This window comes from Lynx canadensis, chromosome B4 (assembly GCF_007474595.2).
Source record: "Lynx canadensis isolate LIC74 chromosome B4, mLynCan4.pri.v2, whole genome shotgun sequence".
Lineage (NCBI taxonomy): Eukaryota > Metazoa > Chordata > Mammalia > Carnivora > Felidae > Lynx > Lynx canadensis.
In genome coordinates this window covers 65,956,352-65,980,165 of record NC_044309.1, presented here as the reverse complement: position 1 = coordinate 65,980,165, position 23,814 = coordinate 65,956,352, and the positions used below count along the sequence as shown (strand labels likewise).

The window sequence follows — 23,814 nt, the reverse complement described above, 5'->3', positions numbered from 1 at the left end:
CTGATAAAGGGTTTAAGGACAGAGCACATTGGGTGCTGAAGTTCAACAGGAGAAATGTGGAGAGAGGAACAGAGCAGAAGGGAAGCTGGGGAATAATGTAGAAGTAGAGGGCCTGTGAGGGACTTGAGGCAAGAGCCTTAAAGTCTTGCCTTAAAGATCTGGTTCAAATGTGGCCTAATTCTGAAAGCTATTTTGTAGCTGTGGGTGCATGTAGATGAAGTCAGTGTGAGAGGAATAGGAGGAGGAAGAATGGGAGAATGATTAGTCTTGAAGGTGGGAAACATCCAAACTTAACGATGAAGCAGAGCTTGTCTTTATTGTGCAACGTTTTGTATGTGAAAATATAGTCAACTTTGGGGGAAATTTTGACCTTCAAAGTCATCTTGACTTTAGTAACTTCCTTGCAGAGTAGACTGATAATTGTTATACTCCCTGTTTTTTAATTTATTTTTATTTATTTTTGTTTCTTATTGGAAAGAGCACTGGGCTGGAAATCAGAATATGATGTTTTTAGTACCATGGCTGGTACTAACTCACATGTTACATTACAAAATTTGTACATCTATATTATATTTTCATACCTGTGGGTTACATTTGTAGTATGGAAACTTTAGTCTAGAGATAAATAAGTAGCCGCTGTAACAGAGTTGATAAGATATGGGCTTTGGGGGCAGTCAAATCTGGGATCATAATTTATTGGGTGTACAATTTGAACAAATTGCTTTAAATTCCTGAGCTCCAGTTTCCTCATCTGAAACATATGAATAAGACACTTTTAAGAGAGCTATTAAAGAAATAACAATACTTTATACAATATTTTTGTCATGGAGGACACTGGAATTTAATAAACACCACAATTGCAGCTATTATTAATGTTATTAAATATAGCTAACGTCTTTTAGGAAAGACCTTAAATGCAATCACCTAATAAGCTCACCTTTCCATCTCTCCTTCCCTCTCTTCTTTCCTTCCTTTCCTTTTTTCCTTCTTGTCTTTCTGTCTTTTTGTCTTTCAGTATTTGTTTCCTTAGAGAAGCATTTAGCTAGGAATTCAGTAAGATTAGATAAAGGACAATTTTGAACCAAAGTATATTACATATATATAAATTGTTAAGTGTTGACCAAATATAAATATTAAACATTATTTTGTCTATTCTCAGTTTCTCTTGTCATTAGTTTGGGTTTTATAAGATAGTGGGTTTTTGTTTTTTGGTTTTTTTTCTGGAAATGTCCTGGATTTTTAGACCATTGCCCAGGTTCGTATGTAATTGCAAAATATAATCTAAAGGACAATATCGATTAAATTATTTTTCTCTTATTTGCAAAGATCACATTGATGTGTGTACATATTTATAATTTTCATATGATTCCAACACATTAAAAATTGAACCACTGATTGCATCTTAGAGAGATGTTAGGTGCTTCACTGATCTAGCATAAAGCATTTATCTACCTTTGGGAGAGTCTATATGAAAAATTGTGTGTTCTCTAAAGACTAAAAGTAGAGAGAATCTTAGTACATTTCCTTATGTATCTTGCACCAGATTATGAGTCTTCCATATAACAGAAACTTAGTAAATGTTCAACTGGCCCACTTTTTTAACATTCATTTGTGGATCTGAGCTCATGCTCTGGAAAAATCTGCAGAGATGTATTTATTTAACCTGAAAGAGTGACTGTATACAGCTGTAAGCCCCAACACTTCTCTGCTCTATGCAGAAATTCCAGTTGTTCTTGGTAAAGGCATATAAATTAGGAACTGTTCTGATTAGATAGGCTTGCAAAGAATATGGCCAGTCATGAAAGATATGGATAAGATAAATACATTTTTCTGAAAATAGTCCTTAATATCATCATCACAGGCAAGACCTAGAATGATTGATCTGCTTTTCTGATTTGGATGTTATTTCCCTGTTCTTATGAAGCTTATGTACAAGTAACTCCTTTAGGCATCCAAAATTGAGAAAGAAAATAAAAGGCAAAATTATTTTATCTAAGTGCTTATTATTTAGACTGTATTTATTGACTGGATTTGTTTACTTTTCTATCAGATACTACCTAAGTTTAGTAGAGGTTCTAAGGATTCTTTTTTTTTTTTTTCTTCTCTTAATTCATTTATTCAACACATCTTTACTGAGAATATATAACGGACCAGGAACTGTTAGGTACTAAGCATACAATTATGAAAACACCGTTGTTCCTGTCCTCATGGAGATAATCACCTATTCATTAAATCAATAGTCATACAAATAAATATAATTACATATTGATATAAATCCTATGAAAATTAGAGTACTGACTTAGACCAGAATATGTAGGTCATTTTTAGTAATTGAATTTTTATCATAAATACAGTGGGAAAAATCATGATTTTTGTTCAGAGAGGTTCTTTCACTTCTGTGTGCAGAATGGTTATGGGTAGTTAACAGGAACAATTAGTAAGTTAATTACTGTTGAAATAATCTAGTTCAGAGTAGACAGTAATGTGGACTGAAAAGATGAGAAATAAGCCGATCAAAATATGTTTTTAATATTCATTTCACAAGGATTGATGATAGGCTGATAGTCTTGATTGAAAAGGATTTCAAGGAAGGCTTGCAGATTTCTTGCACAAGTAACTGAATGGATGGATGTATCATTTTCTGACAAGGGGAAGATCATCCATGTCTGGGCTTTTCACAGTTGATCAGTGTTTTAGGAAGAGATGAGTCATTCTATCCTTGTATTGCAAGGTGTAAACATTTGCAACATTCTTTTTTGTTTGTTTATATTTGTCTAACCTCGTTGAGTTGGATTAAAAACTGATAAAGCTGAAGGAAAGAACTGATAAGATGTGATCTGTGTTATTTGGAAGATGGCTTCTAAACTAAATAGTACCTTCTTGTTGAATAGACCTACTTGTTGAACAAACATTCCCCATTTCACTTAGTTTTAGTATCAGACAAGTTTCTAAAGGGTTACCCTTAGTATAGACAATGTTTAGAGATTATGTTGGGATAAAATCTTTCAGAGAAATTATAGGTTCCTCTACAATGAAATTCATTGTTTCTTTCTTCTTTCTTCCCTCTTAGGTTATGGCATAATTTGCTGATTCTGGGATTCAAGATGTAGCCCAGGGAATATTAGTTTTATAGTTAAGCAAACTAGTTGTAAAGAAAGACCCTTATGGGCCAACCTTAGAATAAGAATCTTGGTCTGAGCTCTAGCCCACTGATGAGATGAATGTTTGGAACTAACATTTGGGGATGGTCTCTGCTCCTGTATTTATACCCAACTGGTTTTTGTCTTCAAAGCAATTGAAAGAGAGCGGTGAATTTTTAAAAACATAATACCAGTGGCTAACTTGATTGAATTCTTATAAGGTGTCAGTCAATATACTACCTGCTTTGCACTTAAAAGTTCTGTAACCCTTACTGCACCATTGTGAGGTAGATAGGTATTATAATCATCCCCATTCATCAGAGAAAGAAACTGAGACAAGGATTCTGGAGAAACCGCGCTTCAAATAGAAGTTGTCTGGCTTGTGACCCATGTGCTTAACTACCGCATTATAATGCCTTCAACAAATGAATATATTTATATAGGGCTCTGACGGAAATTGAATTTTTTAATTTTATTTCATTTTAGTAATGAAAAAGTATTTACTTAAAAGTCAAGAACGTCTCTGAATGATAAGACGAGCTTCCAAGATACCCATCTTGGCTTAGGTCATTTCAAGGATGAGAGGTTCCTTTGCACTATGTCTTACCCACACAACTCTTATGCCAGCACAGTCCAGAGTAAAAACAAAAATTCCTGAGGTAAAAATTCCCGAGGTCATCTCCAGAGCGATTTGTTTTTTGCTTCTGTCTTGGGTCATGAAGACTTAGCTTCTGTGGGCTATACCAGGTTTCCATAGGGAATGTGCTGCACTCTTCTGTTCCCTAGGATGATTAAGACAACAGCAATAGCCCTGGAAGTGAGGGGAAGAGTGGCTTTCCTGTGCCAGCTAATCTCATTCTAGGGTTACTGCGCCTGCTCTCTGTGGTCAACTAGGGTGACGGAACCCTTCTCTAGGGGTAACATTAAATTTTCTCAGAGCCAACACAGTCTAAATAGGAAGACTATTGGAAGGCGTTTTAAAAATAAATCCATATCTAGTTTTGGAAAGAGCAAGTGTGTGATGTTTTTTCCTGATCTTTTAGAAAATCATCATTCTGAATTCAGTGTGTTGACAAGTACATAGCACCACGTACTCATTCTTCCTGGTCATTTCTTCCATTTGGTAATGCAGGATGATGTGCTTCCATTTCTAAAAGCAACGAGCTTTCTGCTGCTTTCTTCTTTTTCAGTGTTCAGGGAAGAGAAATTAAACATATTGTTAGGGGTTTTATTTATATTATTTTTGTTGAAGGGGTTTTATTTATATTTATTTATATTTTTTTGTAGTAAATAAATAAATATTTATTTATTTATATTATTTTGTAATTATCCTTGATTGGGCCACAGTGCCATTTTAGGTACAGGCAGATTCTTGCAATGCAGTAGGCTGCTCTGAGAATGTATTCTAGTAAGTGAAAAATCTCAGTAATCTTTGCAACTCACTGTCTGCTTTGATACCAGTATTGGTTAGAGCCAGTAATCATGGAGACAGATCAATTGAATCTCAGGTGTTTCCCAATTTGAGTTAATTCTGATGAAAGACTCTAAACATGGAGGGCAATTTAGTAAACTGACATTTCCAAATACATCTAGATTCCAACATATATTTTTAGTCATTTGTATAAACATATTGTGTTGTTGTTTTTTTTAGTATAAATATACCACTTCTAGCTAACTGAATTGTTGGCTTCTCCCAACATTTTAATAAAGGTTTTTACCTTCTCCCTTTCATACTATTTTTGTTTGTTTTAAGTTCCCTATTGCCCTTTCCTAAACAGGTCCACTTAAACAATAATCAAAGGAATACACAGTAGATGTTCCTGTTCTGTTCTTATTAATTCTTCTGTTCACCATGACACATGTGGGTTCCACAGCATGCTGGAGCAAAGCCCTGAACAACCTTCTAAAATTCAATCAAGCTGCTGAATGCCTTTCCTCCATCCTTTTTTTCTTTTAACAATTGTGAAAAGACTTAAAAAGAAACCATTATATCCTCTGCATTGTAGAGACCTGTTGTTGTGCCTTGTAAATGGTAAGATTCGGTAAATGTTTATTCAACTGAATTTTCCAGAATAAGAATCAAATTTATATGTTTTTCTCTTTTTTGTTAAGAACACAAAATGTCTCTCCTGCGCATTATAACTTTGCACTTCAGGGCTTGGAATAGAATTTTTAGATTATAATAATGTTGCTACCTATGCATTTTACTACATCACAAATGTAAAGGGTACTTGCAATAATATTAGTAACCTAATATTTCTGTACGTAGATGGACAGATCTAGTTTATCCCAGCTGAAATAATTTCTTAAAAATTTTTGACATGTGGTATTTAAGAGCTAGGATCACATCATTCTTGTCAATAATTACTTTTAAAGAAAATTTTCATCTCCAGAGATTATGAACAGTTTACTTTGTTTTTATTACTGCAAAGCTGTGTCTCAAATCACCGATTGTGTATTCCCCATAATTCTGTACTGTGATAATAACTGCCTTGCCTTTCTTTTAATGTCAGCATTTACATTCTGACCATAAAAGAAGACCACATTAATTTAATTGTAATTTTATTTTTTTTTTATTAAAAAAATTTTTTTTAATGTTTATTTTTGAGAGAGAGAGTAAGACAGAGCATGAGCGGGGAGGGCCAGAGAGAGGGAGACACAGAATCCGAAGGAGGCTCCAGGCTCTGAGCTGTCAGCACAGAGCCCAACGCGGGGCTCAAACCACGAACCGTGAGAACATGACCTGAGCCGAAGTGGGCCGCTCAACTGACTGAGCCACCCACGTGCCGCTAATTTAATTGTAATTTTAACAATTACAGGGGAACAGATGGATTTCTTGAGCACAGTGTTTAAAAATTTCAACAAAATTTGCTATTGCCGTTTTCTGGCATTTAACATATTTTAACAGTGAATGTCATATATTTTCTTTTGTGATAACTGATAGAGTAAAATCTTAGAAATGATGTCTTCATAATTTTTAGAGACAAAACGTATTGCCTGGAAAGATAAACGTATGAGATTTAAATTAAAATATTCATTCGTTTTGAAAAACTACTTGCATGCATCTTTAGTTTTGCCTTTGGAAATGACATCATTTCTTCCTGTAATTAGATTTCAAAAGAAAACTAATATACGAAAAGTATGTTTCTTTTTGCTTGAACATCAGTGTTAGTTTTCAATTACTGAGCTATTTATGTGGCTTTGATTTTTTTCTTTGTTTAACAAGAAACATTTGGTATCTTATGTTATCATCCCCAGCTATTTACCTTCTCTGTATCTACACTTGTGTGATCTGAGCACCTCAGTGTCACAGTCCAGAATCAAATGGTCCGGTGACACCACTGAATCCCGATCTCCAGCCCGGCTTCAACCTTCTATGCTCTGTCATTCTTGTGGGTACATTTTTCCTTTCTTCTTAGCAGCTTTTCCAAAAGGCTACAAATAACTTTCTTCAAGCCCTCTGTCACATAACCTTTCTTCTCCTCACTCCTAGCCTTTTACTTTTACAACTTTACCTTTTTACTTTCAGAGAAAATAATATCATAAATACTATTAGTTGCTGCATCTATTATTTAACACTCTAACACCCTGCACCAAGAGCTTTCCATATATTGTACCATTTAATCTTTCCTCAACCTAGCAAACCAGAGATTGTTGGTCATAGTTTGCAGATGAACAAATGAGGCTTAGATAAGTCAAATACTCACCCAAAATCTGGAGAGGAAGGAAGCCAGGAGCTGAGGTGCTTTTTAAAACTCAGGTGTGACCCCTTAATCGTTCTTCCATTTTTGGCACACTACGGGGGAGGTTTAGTTTACCTCCTCCCCTCCTGGTTTAGTTGAGCATATATTACTTTTCTCCACCTGAACAACTGCCTTCTTCTAAGCCCTGGATTGCACTCCACACAGACATCCCTAGAGACTTTGCTTCCGCCCTGCCATCCTCCAGACACATAACTCTGCCTCTACCTTACGCTATGGCTCTGCCTCCAGTCTTCCCATCACAGCAAATAATCTTCAAAGACTTCTTGCACAGCTGCTCCATCGCTCCACTGCCACTACCTCGTCAACCCACTTTGCATGATTCCACTTAAATGTCTTGCTTCGGGGGTCAGCTATCTCCTGTGTGCCATATCCGTAGATGCTTGCAGTTCTCATCTTACCTGGCCTCTCTGTGGTGCTCGTTGCTGTTGATCAGTTCTTTCTTGAAACTCCTCTCCCTGTGCTTTCATGACACCGTCTTTCACTGGTTCCCTCATGGCTCCCTGGATAGTCCTCTTACCTGCATCATGGGCCAAACAATGACCTGAAATTGTGCACAAAATGCTGAGTGACATTTTTCTCCTGAAAATGTCTCTGGCTTTTATTAGAGTCTCAAATGTGTCTGTGACTTAACATTAAGTTTAACACCTACACCCTACAGGATATGTTACTCTGGATGATGTCTTATATGTCTCTGATTTCAGCTGTCACCTATATAACAATGATATCACATCTTATATCAATCATATTTCTTTTGTTGGCTCCAGATGCATGTATATAGCTGCCTACCAAACATAGATGTCTCAAAGAAATGTCAAATTGAATATGCCCCAAAGGTGAATTTATCATTTATACCATCAAAATTCCTCCTGCTGTGTCCTTTCTCTGTGATGGCACTGCTAGGCAGTTTCTAAGCAAGGTAGGTGGGAGTCCTTTTATGCCCTTTATCCCTCTCCTTCCTTGCTCAGCAGCCAAGCTGTCCATCTTCACTTCCACTACTCTTTTGCAGCAACCCCTCTTACTTAGTTGTACAGCCCTTCCTGACCAGCCTTGATGTCTGTAATTACAGTCCGCACCAGTTTCCTCTGCATGCAGTAGCTCCTACTGGTCTTTTTTTAATTTTTTTTTTAATTTTTCTTAACGTTTATTTATTTTTGAGACAGAGAGAGACAGAGCATGAACGGGGGAGGGGCAGAGAGAGAGGGAGACGCAGAATCAGAAGCAGGCTCCAGGCTCTGAGCCATCAGCCCAGAGCCCGACGCGGGGCTCGAACTCACGGACCGCGAGATCGTGACCTGAGCTGAAGTCGGACACTCAACCAACTGAGCCACCCAGGCGCCCCTCCTACTGGTCTTTTTAGAGTCAGATGTAGAATTCAGCTCCTTCTTCAGCTCTTCCCCATACCCTGTTGGGTAGAAAACTCAATCTGCAATGGCACTTGAGACCCACCAGTGTACTCTAATATTCCTAAACACACATTATCCTCTGAGCGACTTGAATGTCCTTCATTGGATCATATTCTTACATCACTGTGTCTGATCCTCGTGTCTGGAAGGCATTTATGCACTTTGCCCCACTTGCCAGTTTGCACCCACCTTGTTAGACACAGCTCCTGTCACCTTCTCTGAAATCTTTCTGGTCTCTACCAGACTAGGATTCGTGCCCATTGTTAGTGTAGTACCTGAATCTTTGTTCAGTTATAATATTCTTCATCCTTTATTGTTTATTTCTGCATCACATGTTTTGCATTTCACTACAGGGCAAGTGTCAGTTAATTCTTTGCATAATACTTCTCCCTAAACTCTACGTCACTTCTCCCTCACAATTCAAGTGTAACAGAGCTCTCATATATGAATAATTTATGTGTTGCCAAATTTTAGTGTAATATTACATAAATAACTCATTGTGCCACTAGGTACTACATTAATTTTTTCATTCAATTTTTTTGAAAAGAGTTCATTCAGTTTGAGTTGTTTTTGTCCCTGTTCAAATAGATCGGCTTAGCATGGAAAGGTGTTGGATTATCCTTTATCCAGTTAAGAACTAGCTCTTATTAGAGTCTAGGTCCTTTCTCCAACTGCCTCCAATTGGGGATTTGTTACTGCAGTTAAGACTAGTCCATATGTTAAGTTGGCAAATTTTGTATTGAAGATTATCTCTTAATGCCATTACCTACACAGGTGAAACACTTAGAATTCCCATTCTGCTTCTTTAGCTGCCTAACATTCTATATCAGGGACTGTTTTTTCATATTTTATCACCTCTTCCCTTTTCCTGCCTTCAGTCAGTGAATATACTTCATCCTGTTATTATCTGGCCCACTCATGATTGAGCTAGTATAATCACCGAATTAGTACTAAGTTTGAACAGAAGTCATGCTACTGGCTTAATTTGTTAGTTTTCTTGTACATCCATAGTGAGTTACATTATTTCTCTGGGGACTTCTGAAATCACTCTCTTAAATGTAATGCAATTCAACAAATGCTTAGAGAATGTCAATATCAGATGTCTTTAGGTGTAGACAGGCAGAGACGGTGATGCACAACCCTTCCCCTTCTGGAGCTGCCTGGTTTTGTGAATAATACATGTAAGCACATGATAATAACTATAATGTATGGAATACTTGCTCTGTGCTGTTTATACACATTTGATATTAAAACTGAATTATTAGTCCTCAGATGAGGATACTGAGTTTCAAGAAGATTACACAACTTGTTCAAGGTCACAGTCATTAGTTGATGTACCAGGGATGTGAAGTTAGCTTTGTGGAACTCTCAAATGCGGTGCCTATGTCCAGGTCTTGTAAGACAGCAGGAGTTTCTACAAGGTAGAGAGGGTGGACGAATCAACTCTAGTTATGAGAGTCAGAGAAGCAGCATTTGAGTTGGGCTTTGAAAAATGAAGTGTTTACCAGGTAGATAGCCTAAAGATGAATCTGAGATCCTAAAAATTTTCAATATTGAGAAAGGCTGATGAAGGAGATATTTTAAGGCAGGAAGCATTGTAGATTACTGACGGCATACCTCTTTAGTGATGTGACTTACTGCCTTCAGCTCAGCATAAGCAAATTAATTTTCAGAAAAAATATTAAGCTTGATAGTAGCTCCTTCATAATGTTATTAAGTGTGATGTTTCATTTTTCATGTTTTCAACGTCTATGACTGAAATTCTTCTGCATATATTTTCCTGTGACTTGATTTTTTGCTCAAAATTGTTTGTGATAGCCATATATGTAATGTGTGATGTGTGGATGTGTGAAGTTATACTTTACTCATTTATTTCATTACTGTATCAGTTTTATGAATTATAAACAGATTTACCTAATATTAAGTTGGTGGGCCTTTATAGCTTCCAGTTTTTTTTTTCTGTATAAACAGTGCTATAATAAAAACTATTATATATCTCCTAATTGGATATAAAATGTAAAATTATTTGCATATAAAAAATATTGGATGTCTTCTTACTATATGCCTAGGAATGAAATTCTGGGGTCTTAAGGTAGGTGTGATGTGGAAGGGAGAATTTTGGCCCATGACCTTTGCTGTCTAGCGTCACACCAATGGTCATGTTACTTATGTGGCAAGAGGAACTTTGCAGACATAATTAAAATTACTATTCATCTGACTTCAAGATACAGAGATTATCATGAATTATCTAACTAGGGTCAGATTAATCACATGAGCCTTTAAAAACAGGAAAAAAAGCAAAAATACAAATAAAAATTAAAATTAGAAGCAAAAGGCAGAACAGAATATGAGAGAGATACAGCTAATGCACGTGGGGAGGTCAAAGGACTTCAAAGCATGGGAAAGACCTGACCTGCCTTTTCTGACTGGAAGATGTAGGGGCAACATGAAAATCAAGAAAAGGCTCTCTGTTCTTTTTCATAGGTCTATTTGTCTGTCTTTGTGCTGGTACCATATTGTTTTGATTACTCTGGTTTTGTAATAGTTTTGAAATTGGGAAATGTGAGTCTTCCAGGTTTGTTCTTTGAAATTGCTTTGGCTATTTGGGGTCACTTGAGGTTTCATATAAATTTTAGGATGAGTTTTTCTACTTTTTTTTTAATGTTTATTTTCTTTTGAGAGAGAGAGAGGGGGAGAGAGCGAGTGGGGTAGGGGCAGAGAGAGGGAGACACAGAATCTGAAGCAGGCTCCAGGCTCTGAGCTGTCAGCACAGAGCCCGATGCGGGGCTTGAACCCACGAACTGTGAGATCGTGACCTGAGCCGAAGTCGGACACTTAACCGACTGAGCCATGCAGATGCCCCTCTACTTTTTTTCTGTAAAAAAAAAAAAAAAAAAAATGACACTGGGATTTTGATACGGATTATGTTAAATCTGTAGATTGTGTTGGGTGGTATGGACATCTTGACAGTATTATCTTAAAATCACGAACACAGGATGTCTTTCCATTTATCTGTGTCTTCTTTAATTTCTTCCAGTAATATTTTATAGCTTCCAGTGTGAGAGTCTTTCACCTTCTTAGGTTATTCCTAAGTATTTCATTATTTTTGGTACTATTGTAAATTGAATTATTTTCTTAATTTCCTTTTTGGTTTGTTCACTATTAATATATAGAAACATAACTGGTTTTTATGTTGATCTTGTATCCTACAGATTTGTTGAATTTATTAGTTCTAACAGTATTTTTTACTGTGGAATCTTTAAGGTTTTCCACATATAACTTATATGACATAACCTTCACTTCTTCCTTTTCAATTTGGATGTCTTTTTTTCTTTTTCATACCTAATTGCTCTGGATAGCACTTCCATTGTGATGTTGAATAGAAGTGGCAAGGGTGGACATCTTGTTTTCTTCATGACTTTAGAGGAAAAGCTTTCAGTCTTTCTCCATTGAGTATGAGTTTACCTGTGGATTTTTCAAATATGGCTGTTATTATGTTGAGATGTGTCATTCCATCCCTAGTTCGCTAAGTGTTTTTATCATGAAATGGTGTTGAATCTTGTCAGATGCTTTTTTGCATCAATTGGGATTGATGATCATATGGATTTTGTCCTTCATTCTGTTAATATGATATATTAAACTGACTTGGATATGTTGAGCCATCCTTGGATTCCAGGGACGAATTCCACTTGGCCATTATGTATAATCCTTTTAATGTGCTGTTGAAATCAGTTTGCTAGTATTTTCTTTTGGAGTTTTGCATCAATATTTATGGGGGATTCTAGTCTTTTTCTTATAATGTCTTTGTCTGGCTTTGGTAACAGGGTAATACTGGCCTGTTAGAATGAAGTTGGAAATACTCCCTACTGTTCAGTTTATTGGAAGAATTTTAGGAAAATTGATATCAATTCTTTAAGTGTTTGGGAAAATTCTCTAGTGAAGCCATTTTATCCTGGACTTTTCTTTGTTAATAGGTGTTTGATTACTGATTCAATCCCCCTACTAGTTACTTATCTGTTCATATTTCCTATTTCTTCATGATACAATTGTTAGATTCTGTGCTTCTTGGAATTTGTCCATTTCTTCTATGTTATCCAATATGCTGGTCTATAATTGTTCATGATATTCTCTCATAATCCTTTTTATATCTGTGGCATTGGTTGTAATGTTCCCTCTTCCATTTTTTTTTTATTTTAGTATTGTCTCTCTTTTTCTTAGTCCATCTAAAGGTTTGTCAGTTTTGTTGAACTTTACAAAAACACAACTTTTAGTTTTATTTGTGTGTGTGTGTGTGTGTGTTGTTTTTCTATCATCCATTTTTAAATCTCTGATCTAATCTCGATATTTCCTTACTTCTGCTAGTTTTGAGATTACTTTGTTTTGTTTTTCTAGTTCTTTGAGGTATAAAGCTCGGTTGTTCATTTGTAGTCTTTGTAAAAATTTATTTTATTAAAAAATTTTTTTTGAGAGAGAGCAAGAGCAGGGGAGGGACAGAGGGAGAGAGAATCTCAAGCAGGCTCCATGCACAGCATGGAGACTGATGCAGGGTTCAGTCTCACAACCATGAGATGATGTAAGCTGAAATCAAGAGTTGGATGCTTAACCGACTGAGACATGCATGCAGCCCTGATTTGTAGTCTTTTTTTTTTTTTAATATATGCATTTACAGTTATAAACTTCCCTCTTGGCACTTCTTTCATTGCATCCCATATATTTTATTTTAGTTTGTTGTATTTTTATTTTCATTGTTTCAAGATATTTTCTCTTTAAAAAATTTTTTTTCTTTAATGTTTATTTATTTTTGAGAGACAGAGTGTGAGTGGGGGAGGGGCACACAGGGGGAGACACAGAATCTGAAGCAGGCTCCAGGCTCTGAGCTGTCAGCATAGAGCCTGATGCAGACCTGAAACCCACAAATTGTGAGATCATGACCTGAGCCAAGTCGGATGCTTAACCAACTGAGCCACCCAGGTGCCCCCAAGGTATTTTCTGATTTCCTTTGTAACTTTCTCTCTGAACCATTGGTGTTTAAGAATGTGTTGTTTTATTTCTACATATTTGTGTAGTTTCCAATTTTCCTTCCACTATTGATTTCTAACTTCATTCCTTTGTCATTGGAAAGCATACTTTGTATAATTTCAAGCTGCTTGAATTTGTTAAGACTTGTTCTGTACCTAATATATAGTCTCTTCTGGAGAATATTCCATGTGAACTTGAGAAGAAGTATGTTCTGTTGTGTTGGAGTGTGATCTTTATGTCCATTAGGTCCAGTTGGTCTGTGATGTTGTCCATGTCCTCTATTTCTTTACTAAACATTGGTCCAGTTGTCCTATCTATCATTGAAAAGTGGAGTGTTAAACTTTCTTACTATTATGTGTTGGTATTGTATTATCTTTTATTAATACACTGCTGCATTCTTGTTTAATACTATTTTGTTTATTTTTTTGCATGCAAAATACTAAACTAGTAGAATCTCACAGGTCTTATTTTTATTGTGCAATTCTAAGTATTCTTTCTTGTCTGCTATTCCTTCTTTTAATAATGAGTTTTCAGAAATGTCTTAAAAATTGCATTTGTCATTAATTTCTAACTCAAATTTTATGGTCAATAAATGTGATATAGTTTAGTAAATATTCTATGACATAGTGTGTGGTCAATTTTAGTAAATGCTTCATAAATTAAAGCAAAATTTTGAGAATGAGTGGAAATCACCGAAATGAAAAAGGGGCCTTGAGTGGTTGGTAGGATGAGTATTCTGGGTGCAGCAGGGGGAAAGGAGACATCTGTTATGGATTCAAGGAACAAAAAGCATGGCTCTGTTCAAAAATGGCAGAAAAGATGAAATTAGATATTTTACAGTGAATGTATTTTATGAAGGATATTATGTCCTAATTAATCAGTTTGGAATTATTGTAGGATCTATGTAGAGCCACTGGAAGATGGAAGGCTTCATGGTTAGAATTCATGATCAAATCAATCTGACATCCATGGAGAGGATACATTAAAGGAGAACCAGCCTGAGACCAGTTAGGTACATTAAAACTACAGTAATCCAAGCAAAAGAGTAAAGGTATGAACTAAGGCATACCTGCTAGAGGTAATGGAGAAGTAGTAAGAGATATGGAAAAATGTTACAGTTAGAAAACTAAAACAAACAAACAAACAAACAAACGGAACCCTGATGGCAACAATCAACAAAAAGCAAAATCAAACTAAACAAAAACAAACCACCCAGTCTCTCAAGAGACCATTTATGTGTCATGTGTCAATTTTGGAAAGGATTATTTCATCTTTAATAATTCTCTTGACATGTCTCTTCAGCTGTCTTGGGGATGAGTTCTATTATTATTACTATTATTATTATGTGTTGTAAAATATAATAGAAGAATAGTAGTATGGGAAACTTTTCAAAATAGACTTTTTTGAACAACTTTCTATTTTGATTAAATTTCAGTTATACAGAAAATTGACTAGAAAAGTACCAGAAACTTCTGGATGCCCTTTACCCAGAATAACAGACATTAACTTTGTCCGAAGTGCTTTTATCATTTTCTCCCCCACCTTCTTTCTTCTTATCCCCCTCTTTTATATTCTAGTTCTAGTAGTAAGTTGGAGGCATTGTTGGAGACACTGTGCCCCCTTTCTTAAAATTCTTGAGTGTGTATTTCTTAATAGGGAGTTGATGATCAAAATCAGGAAATTTCACAGTGATACAATGATATGTAATCCATACTCCATATTAAAATTTCAACAATTATCCCAGTAATATCCATTAAAGCGATTTTTCCCCAGTCTAAAATTTAGTCAAGAATCATACATTGTATTTAGTTGTCCTGATTTTAGTCTCTTCCAACCTGGAATAATAGTTCCTCAACCTGTCTTTTCTTTCGTCACATTGTTTTTAATAATCTTTTTATTTTAAAATAGCTGTAGATTTATAGAAAAGTTACAAAGACAGTACAAGGAGTTCTTATACATTCTTCACCCAGTTTCTCCTAACATTAACATCTTAATTACCAATGGACATTTGTCATAACTAGTAAACCAACATTGATACATGACAGTTAACTAACTCCAGACTTTATTTGAATTTCACACTTGTTTCTTCCATTAATGTCCTTTTTCAGCTAATGTCCTTTTTCTGTTTTACAGTTCAGGTTAGGATACCACATTGCATTTAGTTATCCTGTCTCCCAGTATCTTCTGTTTTGTGACAATTTCTTACTCTTTCCATGTTTTGATGCCCTTGACAGTTTTGAGGAGTATTAGCAGATATTTTGTAGAATGCCCCTCAATTTGGGATTGTCTAACATTTTCCTCATTGTAGGTTTGGAGGGGAAGTTCACAAAGGTGAGGTACCCTCATTAGATCATATCAGCAGTACATGATATCAACATGACTTATTGCTGGTGATGTTAACTGTAATCACTGGCCAAAGTCATGTTTGCCAGATTAAAATGGTCACTGTAAGGTACACATACTCTTTTATAGTATGATGAGTTTTTCATATGTTTTTGGAGCTATACTGTTAGATGCATAAAGTATTGAGATTTTTATATCTTTCTGACTAATTGAAACTTTTGTTAATTACATAAGAACTATTTGTAGCAATATTTTAAAATTTAAAATCTATATGTTTAGTATTAATGTAGGTCCACTGATTTTCATTGGGTTTGGTTTTTTTTCGCCTAAGCATATCTTTACATTCTGTTCTTTTGAACTTTATAAATTCTTAAATTTTGATATCTGTAGTGAATAGCTTATAGATGAATTTTATGTTTTTTAAGTTTTTTAAAAAAAATTAATGTTTGTGCACTACTAGGCATTTATCCATGATGTACAGGTTTGCTGTTTCAGAGGGACACATGCACCCCCCATGTTTACAGCAGCACTATCAACTACAGCCAAAGTATTGAAAGAGCCCAAATGTTCATAGATGGATGAATGGACAAAGAAAATGTGGTATATGTATATAATGGAGTATTACTCGGCAATCAAAAAGAATGAAATCTTGCCATTTGCAACTATGTGGATGGAACTGGAGGGTATTATGCCTAGTGAAATTAGTCAGAGAAAGACAAAAATCATATGACTTCACTCATATGAGGACTTTAAGAGACAAAACAGGTGAACATAAGGGAAGGGAAACAAAAATAATATAAAAACAGGGAGGGGGACAAGACAGAAGAGACTCATAAATATGGAGAACAAACTAAGGGTTACTGTGGGAGTGAGGGATGGGCTAAATGGGTAAGGGGCATTAAGGAATCTACTCCTGAAATCATTGTTACACTATATGCTAACTAATTTGCATGTAAATTTTAAAAAATAAAAAATAAAATTAACAATTTTAATGTTTGCTTATTTTTGAGAGAGACAGAGCACACACAGGGGAGGGGCAGAGAGAGAGGGAGACACAGAATCTGAAGCAGGCTCCAGGCTCTAAGCTGTCAGCACAGCACCCGATGCGGGTCTGGAACTCATGAGCAGTGAGATCATGACCTGAACCGAAGTCGGTCACTTAACCAACTGAGCCACCCAGGTGCCCCTGAATTTTATGTTTTTATGCAAAGTGACAATGTGATTTTAATCTGGACCATTTATTTCATTATCAAATGCCTTAGTGACTATTGCCCTGGATTTATTTCCATTACTTTCTTACTGCTTTCTATCTGCTCTACCCTTTGTTTCTTTAGTTTCTTTTGAGTCGGTTGTATTTTTAAAACACTAGTTTACAATTTTCCTATTCTAAACTTTAGGTTATAAAGTCCTTTAAAGACTGTAGTTTTGCAGAAGTTTTAAAACATATATGCTTAGGGGTGCCTGGGTGGCTCAGTCGGTTGAGCGTCTGACTTTGGCTCAGGTCATGATCTCACACTCCATGAGTTTGAGCCCCGTGTTGGGCTCTGTGCTGACAGCTCAGAGCCTGGAGCCCGCTTCGGATTCTGTGTCTCCCTCTCTCTCTGCCCCTCCCCTGCTCATGCTCTGTCTGTCTCTGTCTCAAAAATAAATAAAAACATTTAAAAAAATAAACATACATGCTTAATTTATCAAATTCTATTCACTTCGAAGCATCTTGTCCTTCTTGAACAAAGAACATCAGAAGATTTAACTTAAATTCTCACTCTCCTAATTAATCCTATCATTTGTATTGTTATGTAGTTTTTAACATTTTGATTCTTGTCTTATATTCAATATTTATTAAGATTTATTTGTATTTTACCACTTCCTTTATTGTTTCTTCTCTCATTGCAGACTTCCCATCTGTGATCATTCTCCTGTAGTTTGAAGTCCTTTAGAAAGGCCTCAAGCAAGGATCTTTGGCTATAAATCCTCAGTGCTTACTTGTTTAGTTATTTGTGGGTCATGCTTGTTCTTAAAAGGGATGTGCACTGTATACATTCCTAGGGGGATAGTTACTTTTTTCAAACACTGAAGACGTTTTCACTTGTCTCTCACCTTCAGTGTTCTTTCTGAAATTCCCGTCCCTGTAGGCAATCTGTCTTTTCTCTCTGGCTCATTTGAACATGTGCCCTTCATCTCTGCTCTTTTGCTATGGTCCTCTCATGTGTATAGGTATAAATTTACTTTTATTTATGCTGCTTGGGATTCATTCAGCCTTTTGAGTCTGGAAATTGATTTTTTACATCACTTCTTGGAGTTTCCCAGCCATTCTCTCGTCAAATATTACATCTTCTCTATTCCTTCTTCTCCTTCTGAACCTCTGATGATATGTATATTAAAACTTTTATCTGGTTCTCCATGTCTGTAAACCTCTTTATAATAGTTTCCAGTACAGTCTGCCTCTCTGTACTGCATTGTGGATAATTATTTTACATCTATCTTTCAGTTCACTAATTCTTCTGCTGTGTCTAATCTGTGGTTAAATCTGTTCACTGAGTTTTCTTTTTCTATTATTTCCAGACGTTCCTTATTTTTTCTCCAAATATTCTCAACTATTTTTATTATCCTTTGCTAGTTACTCATATTTCCATATCTTTCTTTAAATTTTAGGTATATTATACACGCTTACATTTTGTAAATTACTCATAATATTTCCAGTATTCTAAGTCTGTATTTGATGCTGTAGCCTGTTGTTTCTAGAGACCCTAATACATGGTACAGTTTTCCTTTAGTTTTTTTGTGATACTTGAATATCTTAATACTTAATGTATTAATAATACTTAAATACATGAACTCATATGTATTTAAAAATTTTTAATGTGAGAATCTTTCGAGATGTAGTTAGAAGGCAAACTCTGCAGAGATGTTTTCCATTTACCAGTTACCTATGATCACTTCAACCAAACAGAATTCTTGGTATTAGTAATTTATTGAATTCTCCACCTTGTGAGTCTTTCCCTCCCCCGCTTTTTTTGTCTCTTATTTTTATGTCCTAAGGTGTCATGAAAAAGAAGCCCAAGATCAAGCTCTACAGGGTCACCTCTGCTTGTCTTTCTGGTTTTTCTTCTTCAGGCTCTAATTGGTCCTTACTGTTCTTGCCAGGTTACTAGAGCATTTATAAAGACTTTGTGGCAAATTTTATTCAGCATTTTACAGTCTTTTCAGGTACATGTTCAGTCAGGGTGTTTAGTTTGTCATAACATGTAAAATGTAAATCTGGAAATTGACAGATAGGAGGAAAAAAGGTACAGCTAGATTAGAAAAATTAACTGATTAAGGTTGCTGGAAGGATGCTAAAAAAGTTGTATGTAATATTCCGAGGAAAGATGTGCAAGAATAAATTAATTGATCTTTTATTCATAAAGACTTGGAGAAAATGGAAGATCCTGATATGTAGTTAACCTAATGGGGAGGAAAGATATAAAGAAAACAAAATGTTGTGATAGGCAGTTTACTGCACAAGCTATGAGATGGCATTTTTAGTTCAAAACCAAGTGGTACTCTCCAGAAGAAAATACTACAGTAGAAAGGAAGAAAGGATAGAGTAATTTTAGAATATGTATAATTTACACTGTTAAATTTACAACTCAGCCTTTTTATTTTTATTTTTTTGCCTTCTTCCCAGTTAGGCTAAGAGCCAAGTCTCTTTACACATGGAGAACAGGGGATTATGTATTTGTTGCATCCATGTTGATATAGGTTATCAGATATGAATTATATTCTTGAGGACAGACACCCTTGTTGGGCTGCAATTCCACAACTTATAGGTCCCAGGAATAACGGAAGAGTCTGAACTATGATTTGTGATGGGACAAAAGAACCATGAAGTATACTATGAGAGCATTAGGATTACTCTTTGGGGGATTCTTAGGGACTTGTCTCTGTATTCCCTCATGTAACGCAGGGAACCATACATACACCTTGCATTTTCCTAGTGCACTTTGTGTCAGCTGGAATCTATGTGAGCATAAATATACCAGATACATGTACAAAGAAAAATGTGTGCGAGTTCGACTTTTCTTAATTTTGCTTATGTATTACATATTTTCAGTGTATATGGAGCACCTGCTATGTGTAGACATTTAACTCTATTGCTTCACAAGAGGTCTATGTCATGAACTTTACTCTTATGGATGTTATAATCTACTTGAGAAAAGACAGGGAAAAATATGTGATGGTAACAAGTTAGGAATAATTAAATGCTAAACTTGTGTTACTTACTTCAAGCGCCATGGGATTGTGGAGAAGGCCGAACTTTGTGTGAGGTTGACGGGATGAAGTTTCTGGGGACAAATGGAACTTCTTCTAGGGATATGGAAGGTTTGAGGTGAAATAGGGAGCAGTTAGCATGATGAGGTGTATCAGGGCATGGGAATGGCCGTAAAGAGGAAATAAACACCAAGAAATAACCATGTTGATGAAAGGGGAAAGAAATATTGAAAACCAAGGTGAGGAATAGGTTTTAATCACATAATAGAAATTTTAGAACCCATGGGAGAAAGTTTTATTACATTATAGATATTATGTTATATTACATATGGTAGACAATATGAAACGATGATTCTTGGGCAGATGTCTGATATGTTTAGCTTCATTAGGAAATGTGGATCTATAGGATAAACTCAAGGTTGAAACTAGGAAGGACTACATTTTGTTAGGAAAGAGCTCATCTCTTAGTAGTATGCTCTTTATTTGGTTCCATAAAAATAAAACATAATATTAGTTTATGATATAAAATTAACATAAATTATTAATCTATATAAATATATTTTTGTTGTTTTAGAGGAATTCCAGGGAAGAAATGTGGTACAATTATACTTACAGCAGAGGAATTAAACTGTTGCAGGGTAAGTAAATATTTCTTTGGTTTAAAAAGTATTTCCTATACTTCTGAAAAATATTTTTGAAACTATACTTAAATGATTAATTCTTGAGTAATTTTATAATTTAGACTATGTTATATAATTCTGTGGTCTGTAAGACATCATTTTAGATACTTAGCACTTTAACCAGAGAGACTACATTTATAGTCCAAAAAGGATATCAGTTATTGTAACAGTCTTTTTAAGAAATAGAAATTATTAAAATGTCATTGTCAGTGTCATTAATGGGGGAGGGGCATTACTATTAGAAATTATCAGTTGTACCAATCAGTTCAGTCCTTGTAAAAATTTTGAAGGCTTCTGTGTGATTTTCAAGGAGTGTTTCTATTCGTTTGACTTTAGTCATTTTGCATAACGTACTTGTTTGTCCATAATTCTAATTGAATTAATTTAGAATTTATATAAGCTCCCATCTTTCGTTAGCTTGGGAAGCTCACGTTTGAAGAAAGGACCAGCTACTATTCCAACTAGGAATGTGATTATATAGACTGCACAGTCAGTATTTTTAGAAAACTGCTATTTTTAGTTGTGATTTGCTGATATAGCCATTGACTCATGTTCAGTGATTTTACTGTCATCAAGAAATGAGGTGATGTCTTTGACACTCCACACTGGAATTAATGATAGCTCTCTGAATCTGAAGTCAATATTGACTATTTAATGTTGCCCAGAGGATCCCTGGGAATTGTTGTTTCTGGGAGGGGAAAAAAGAAGATTGTCCTGGATTAAACCTCGGGGGTTTTTTATTTTCAACTTTTGCTTCATAATTTTAGGAACAGAAGTTCCCAAAGAATACTAAAAACTTAATGCTTAGACACTGGCTGCAGTTTTCATATAGAGAACTACTATTTATTATCTGAGTGTGTAATTATTATCTGATTATGTAACTTTAATCTCTAGAGGTTGTCTTTAAAGGTAATTACTATGGCTTTATATGCATAATATATTTCTAAGACAATATGGTCAGAATCCTGCCAGCAAATGATGGAAACTGAAATTTTGGTGGGGTAGGGAGTGGCCAGTGAGATAACAAAAGGGAAGTTTAGTAATAGTGTTGTGGAGCTGATTAAACAAGAAATATTAGAATTTAAGTAGTTAAAATGCATTTAAATTGAGACACTCCTCTTCTTCCTTCACTCTTTTTGTTGTATCTGACTGCTTAGATCTGTTTTTCATGTCTAAAATGCCCAGAGCCTAAATGCCCAGTACAATGCTGTTAAAGACCAAACTAAGTTGAGTTCTGGATTTGTTATGAATTTGTGTTTTATCATATGAAATCACTTGACTCTTCTGATTTATTTTCCATATTTGCAAGTGGGGGGGCGGGGAGCCAGATGTGAACCAAGTCACTAGAATATTTTAAAAAATTCTCCCAGCTCTCATAATTGACTATCGTGACATTAAATCTGAAAGTATAACATACATGAAAACATTTTATGTATACTAAAAATGCACCACAAAAAGTGTAACACTTTAATTGCAGAAATATTACTTACCATCTTATTCTTTGTTAAAATGACACAATGAGGGGCGCCTGGGTGGTGCAGTCGGTTAAGCGTCCGACTTCAGCCAGGTCACGATCTCGCGGTCCGTGAGTTCGAGCCCCGCGTCGGGCTCTGGGCTGATGGCTCAGAGCCTGGAGCCTGTTTCCGATTCTGTGTCTCCCTCTCTCTCTGCCCCTCCCCCGTTCATGCTCTATCTCTCTCTGTCCCAAAAATAACTAAACGTTCAAAAAAAAAAAAAAAGAAAATTAAAATGACACAATGATTTCTTAAAATTATATCATCTAATGATCATTTATACTTCTTGTTTCTAAATTTATATACGTGTATGTATGTATTTTGTACAGTGAGGGAAGAAAGAGAAAGTGAAGTTCAAGGTCAATACGATACATGTTTTTTGTGTTGAAATTAACATGCCATTTTGCCAAAATCTTGGTGTTAAGGTAATTTTGTGTTATGCCAGTGAACACATGATGATTAGTTCTATTTCAAAATAGAACCAATATACCAAGGGCATAGATTGAGTATGGCCAGTTTGCATCTTAAATACCTTCCACTTTAAATTCTATTGTTTTCCTTGGAAGAGCAGAAAGGAACAGGAAAGCTTACATGCAAATGAAGTGGAATCTGTTACTTCGTCATCTAGAGGCATTTACCACTCTTTCTGCTACTAAAGCCTTTAGAATGTCTGGAATTATCTTCCAATAAGTAAGCACATATTTATTATACTTAACAATTATAGATCTAATATTTTAAAAACATTGCTTAGAATCTAGATTTGACTTGACTTACGTATGGTGTGTTCTCAGTCTTACCTACAGCCTTATTGATAATCAGCATCATTGAGGTGTATAAACCTTGAAATAATATTACTATGCTCATATAGTAGAAGAAGCAAATATATTCAAAACAATGTTCATAGTTACTTCAGAAGAGGCAGTGCCTGTTAAACGTACATTTAAGGGTACCTTGAAAATATCAGGCATTATCACAGAAATTTGAATGAAATAACTATTTTGCATTTGACATCCTACAAATTGATGGGTTTTTTTTCTTTAAAACACATTGTTAGTTATTTACGTGGGCATAACTTTGGAATCAGGGCACCTAGGTTTCAGTCTTGCCTCTTTCAATATTCAGCTGGGTGAGTTTATGTTCTTGGAGCTTTAATTTCTGCATTTGTAAAATGCTAGGTGTCTTGATATCTTCCCCAGATAGTTACTTGGTAGAATAAAAAAGGGGCAGAATTTGAATGATGTGTAAATTATAAATTTGTACAAATTTTTATTTTTACTGTGATTTTTTTTAATCTATTTATTTATTTTGAGAGAGAGAGAGACAGTGCAAGTGGGGGAGGAGCAGAGAGAGAGGGAGACAGAATCCCAAGCAGGCTCCGCACTATCAGCTCAGAGCCCAATGCAGGGCTCGATTTCATGGACCATGAGAACATAACCTGAGCCGAAATTAAGAGTCATATGCTTACCCAACTGAGCCATCCAGACGCCCCTTAGTGTGATAATTTTAATTATCTCAACCTAGTATTACATTATTTGAAATGCAACTTTTGTAATATATCTATCAAATGCCAACATAAGAATTAATGCAATTTTTTAAATTATAATTATTTTTTAATATATTTTGAGAGAGAGAAAGAGAGAGCTGGAGAGGGTCAGAAAGAGACAGAGAGAGAGAATCCCAAGCAGACTCCTCACCGTCAG

The 23,814-nt window shown here is 35.4% G+C and overlaps 1 protein-coding gene across 3 annotated transcripts in view; it reads left to right on the top strand.

Moving 5' to 3' along the window:
- The window catches only part of CPNE8 (copine 8), a 230,647-nt gene that overhangs the window by 88,078 nt on the left and 118,755 nt on the right, over nucleotides 1-23,814 (top strand). For all 3 annotated transcript variants that reach the window (XM_030322174.1, XM_030322175.1, XM_030322176.1), the window contains exon 7: nucleotides 20,495-20,558. In XM_030322174.1, coding sequence (XP_030178034.1) covers nucleotides 20,495-20,558 — 64 coding nt within the window. The remainder of the gene's footprint in view (nucleotides 1-20,494; nucleotides 20,559-23,814) is intronic.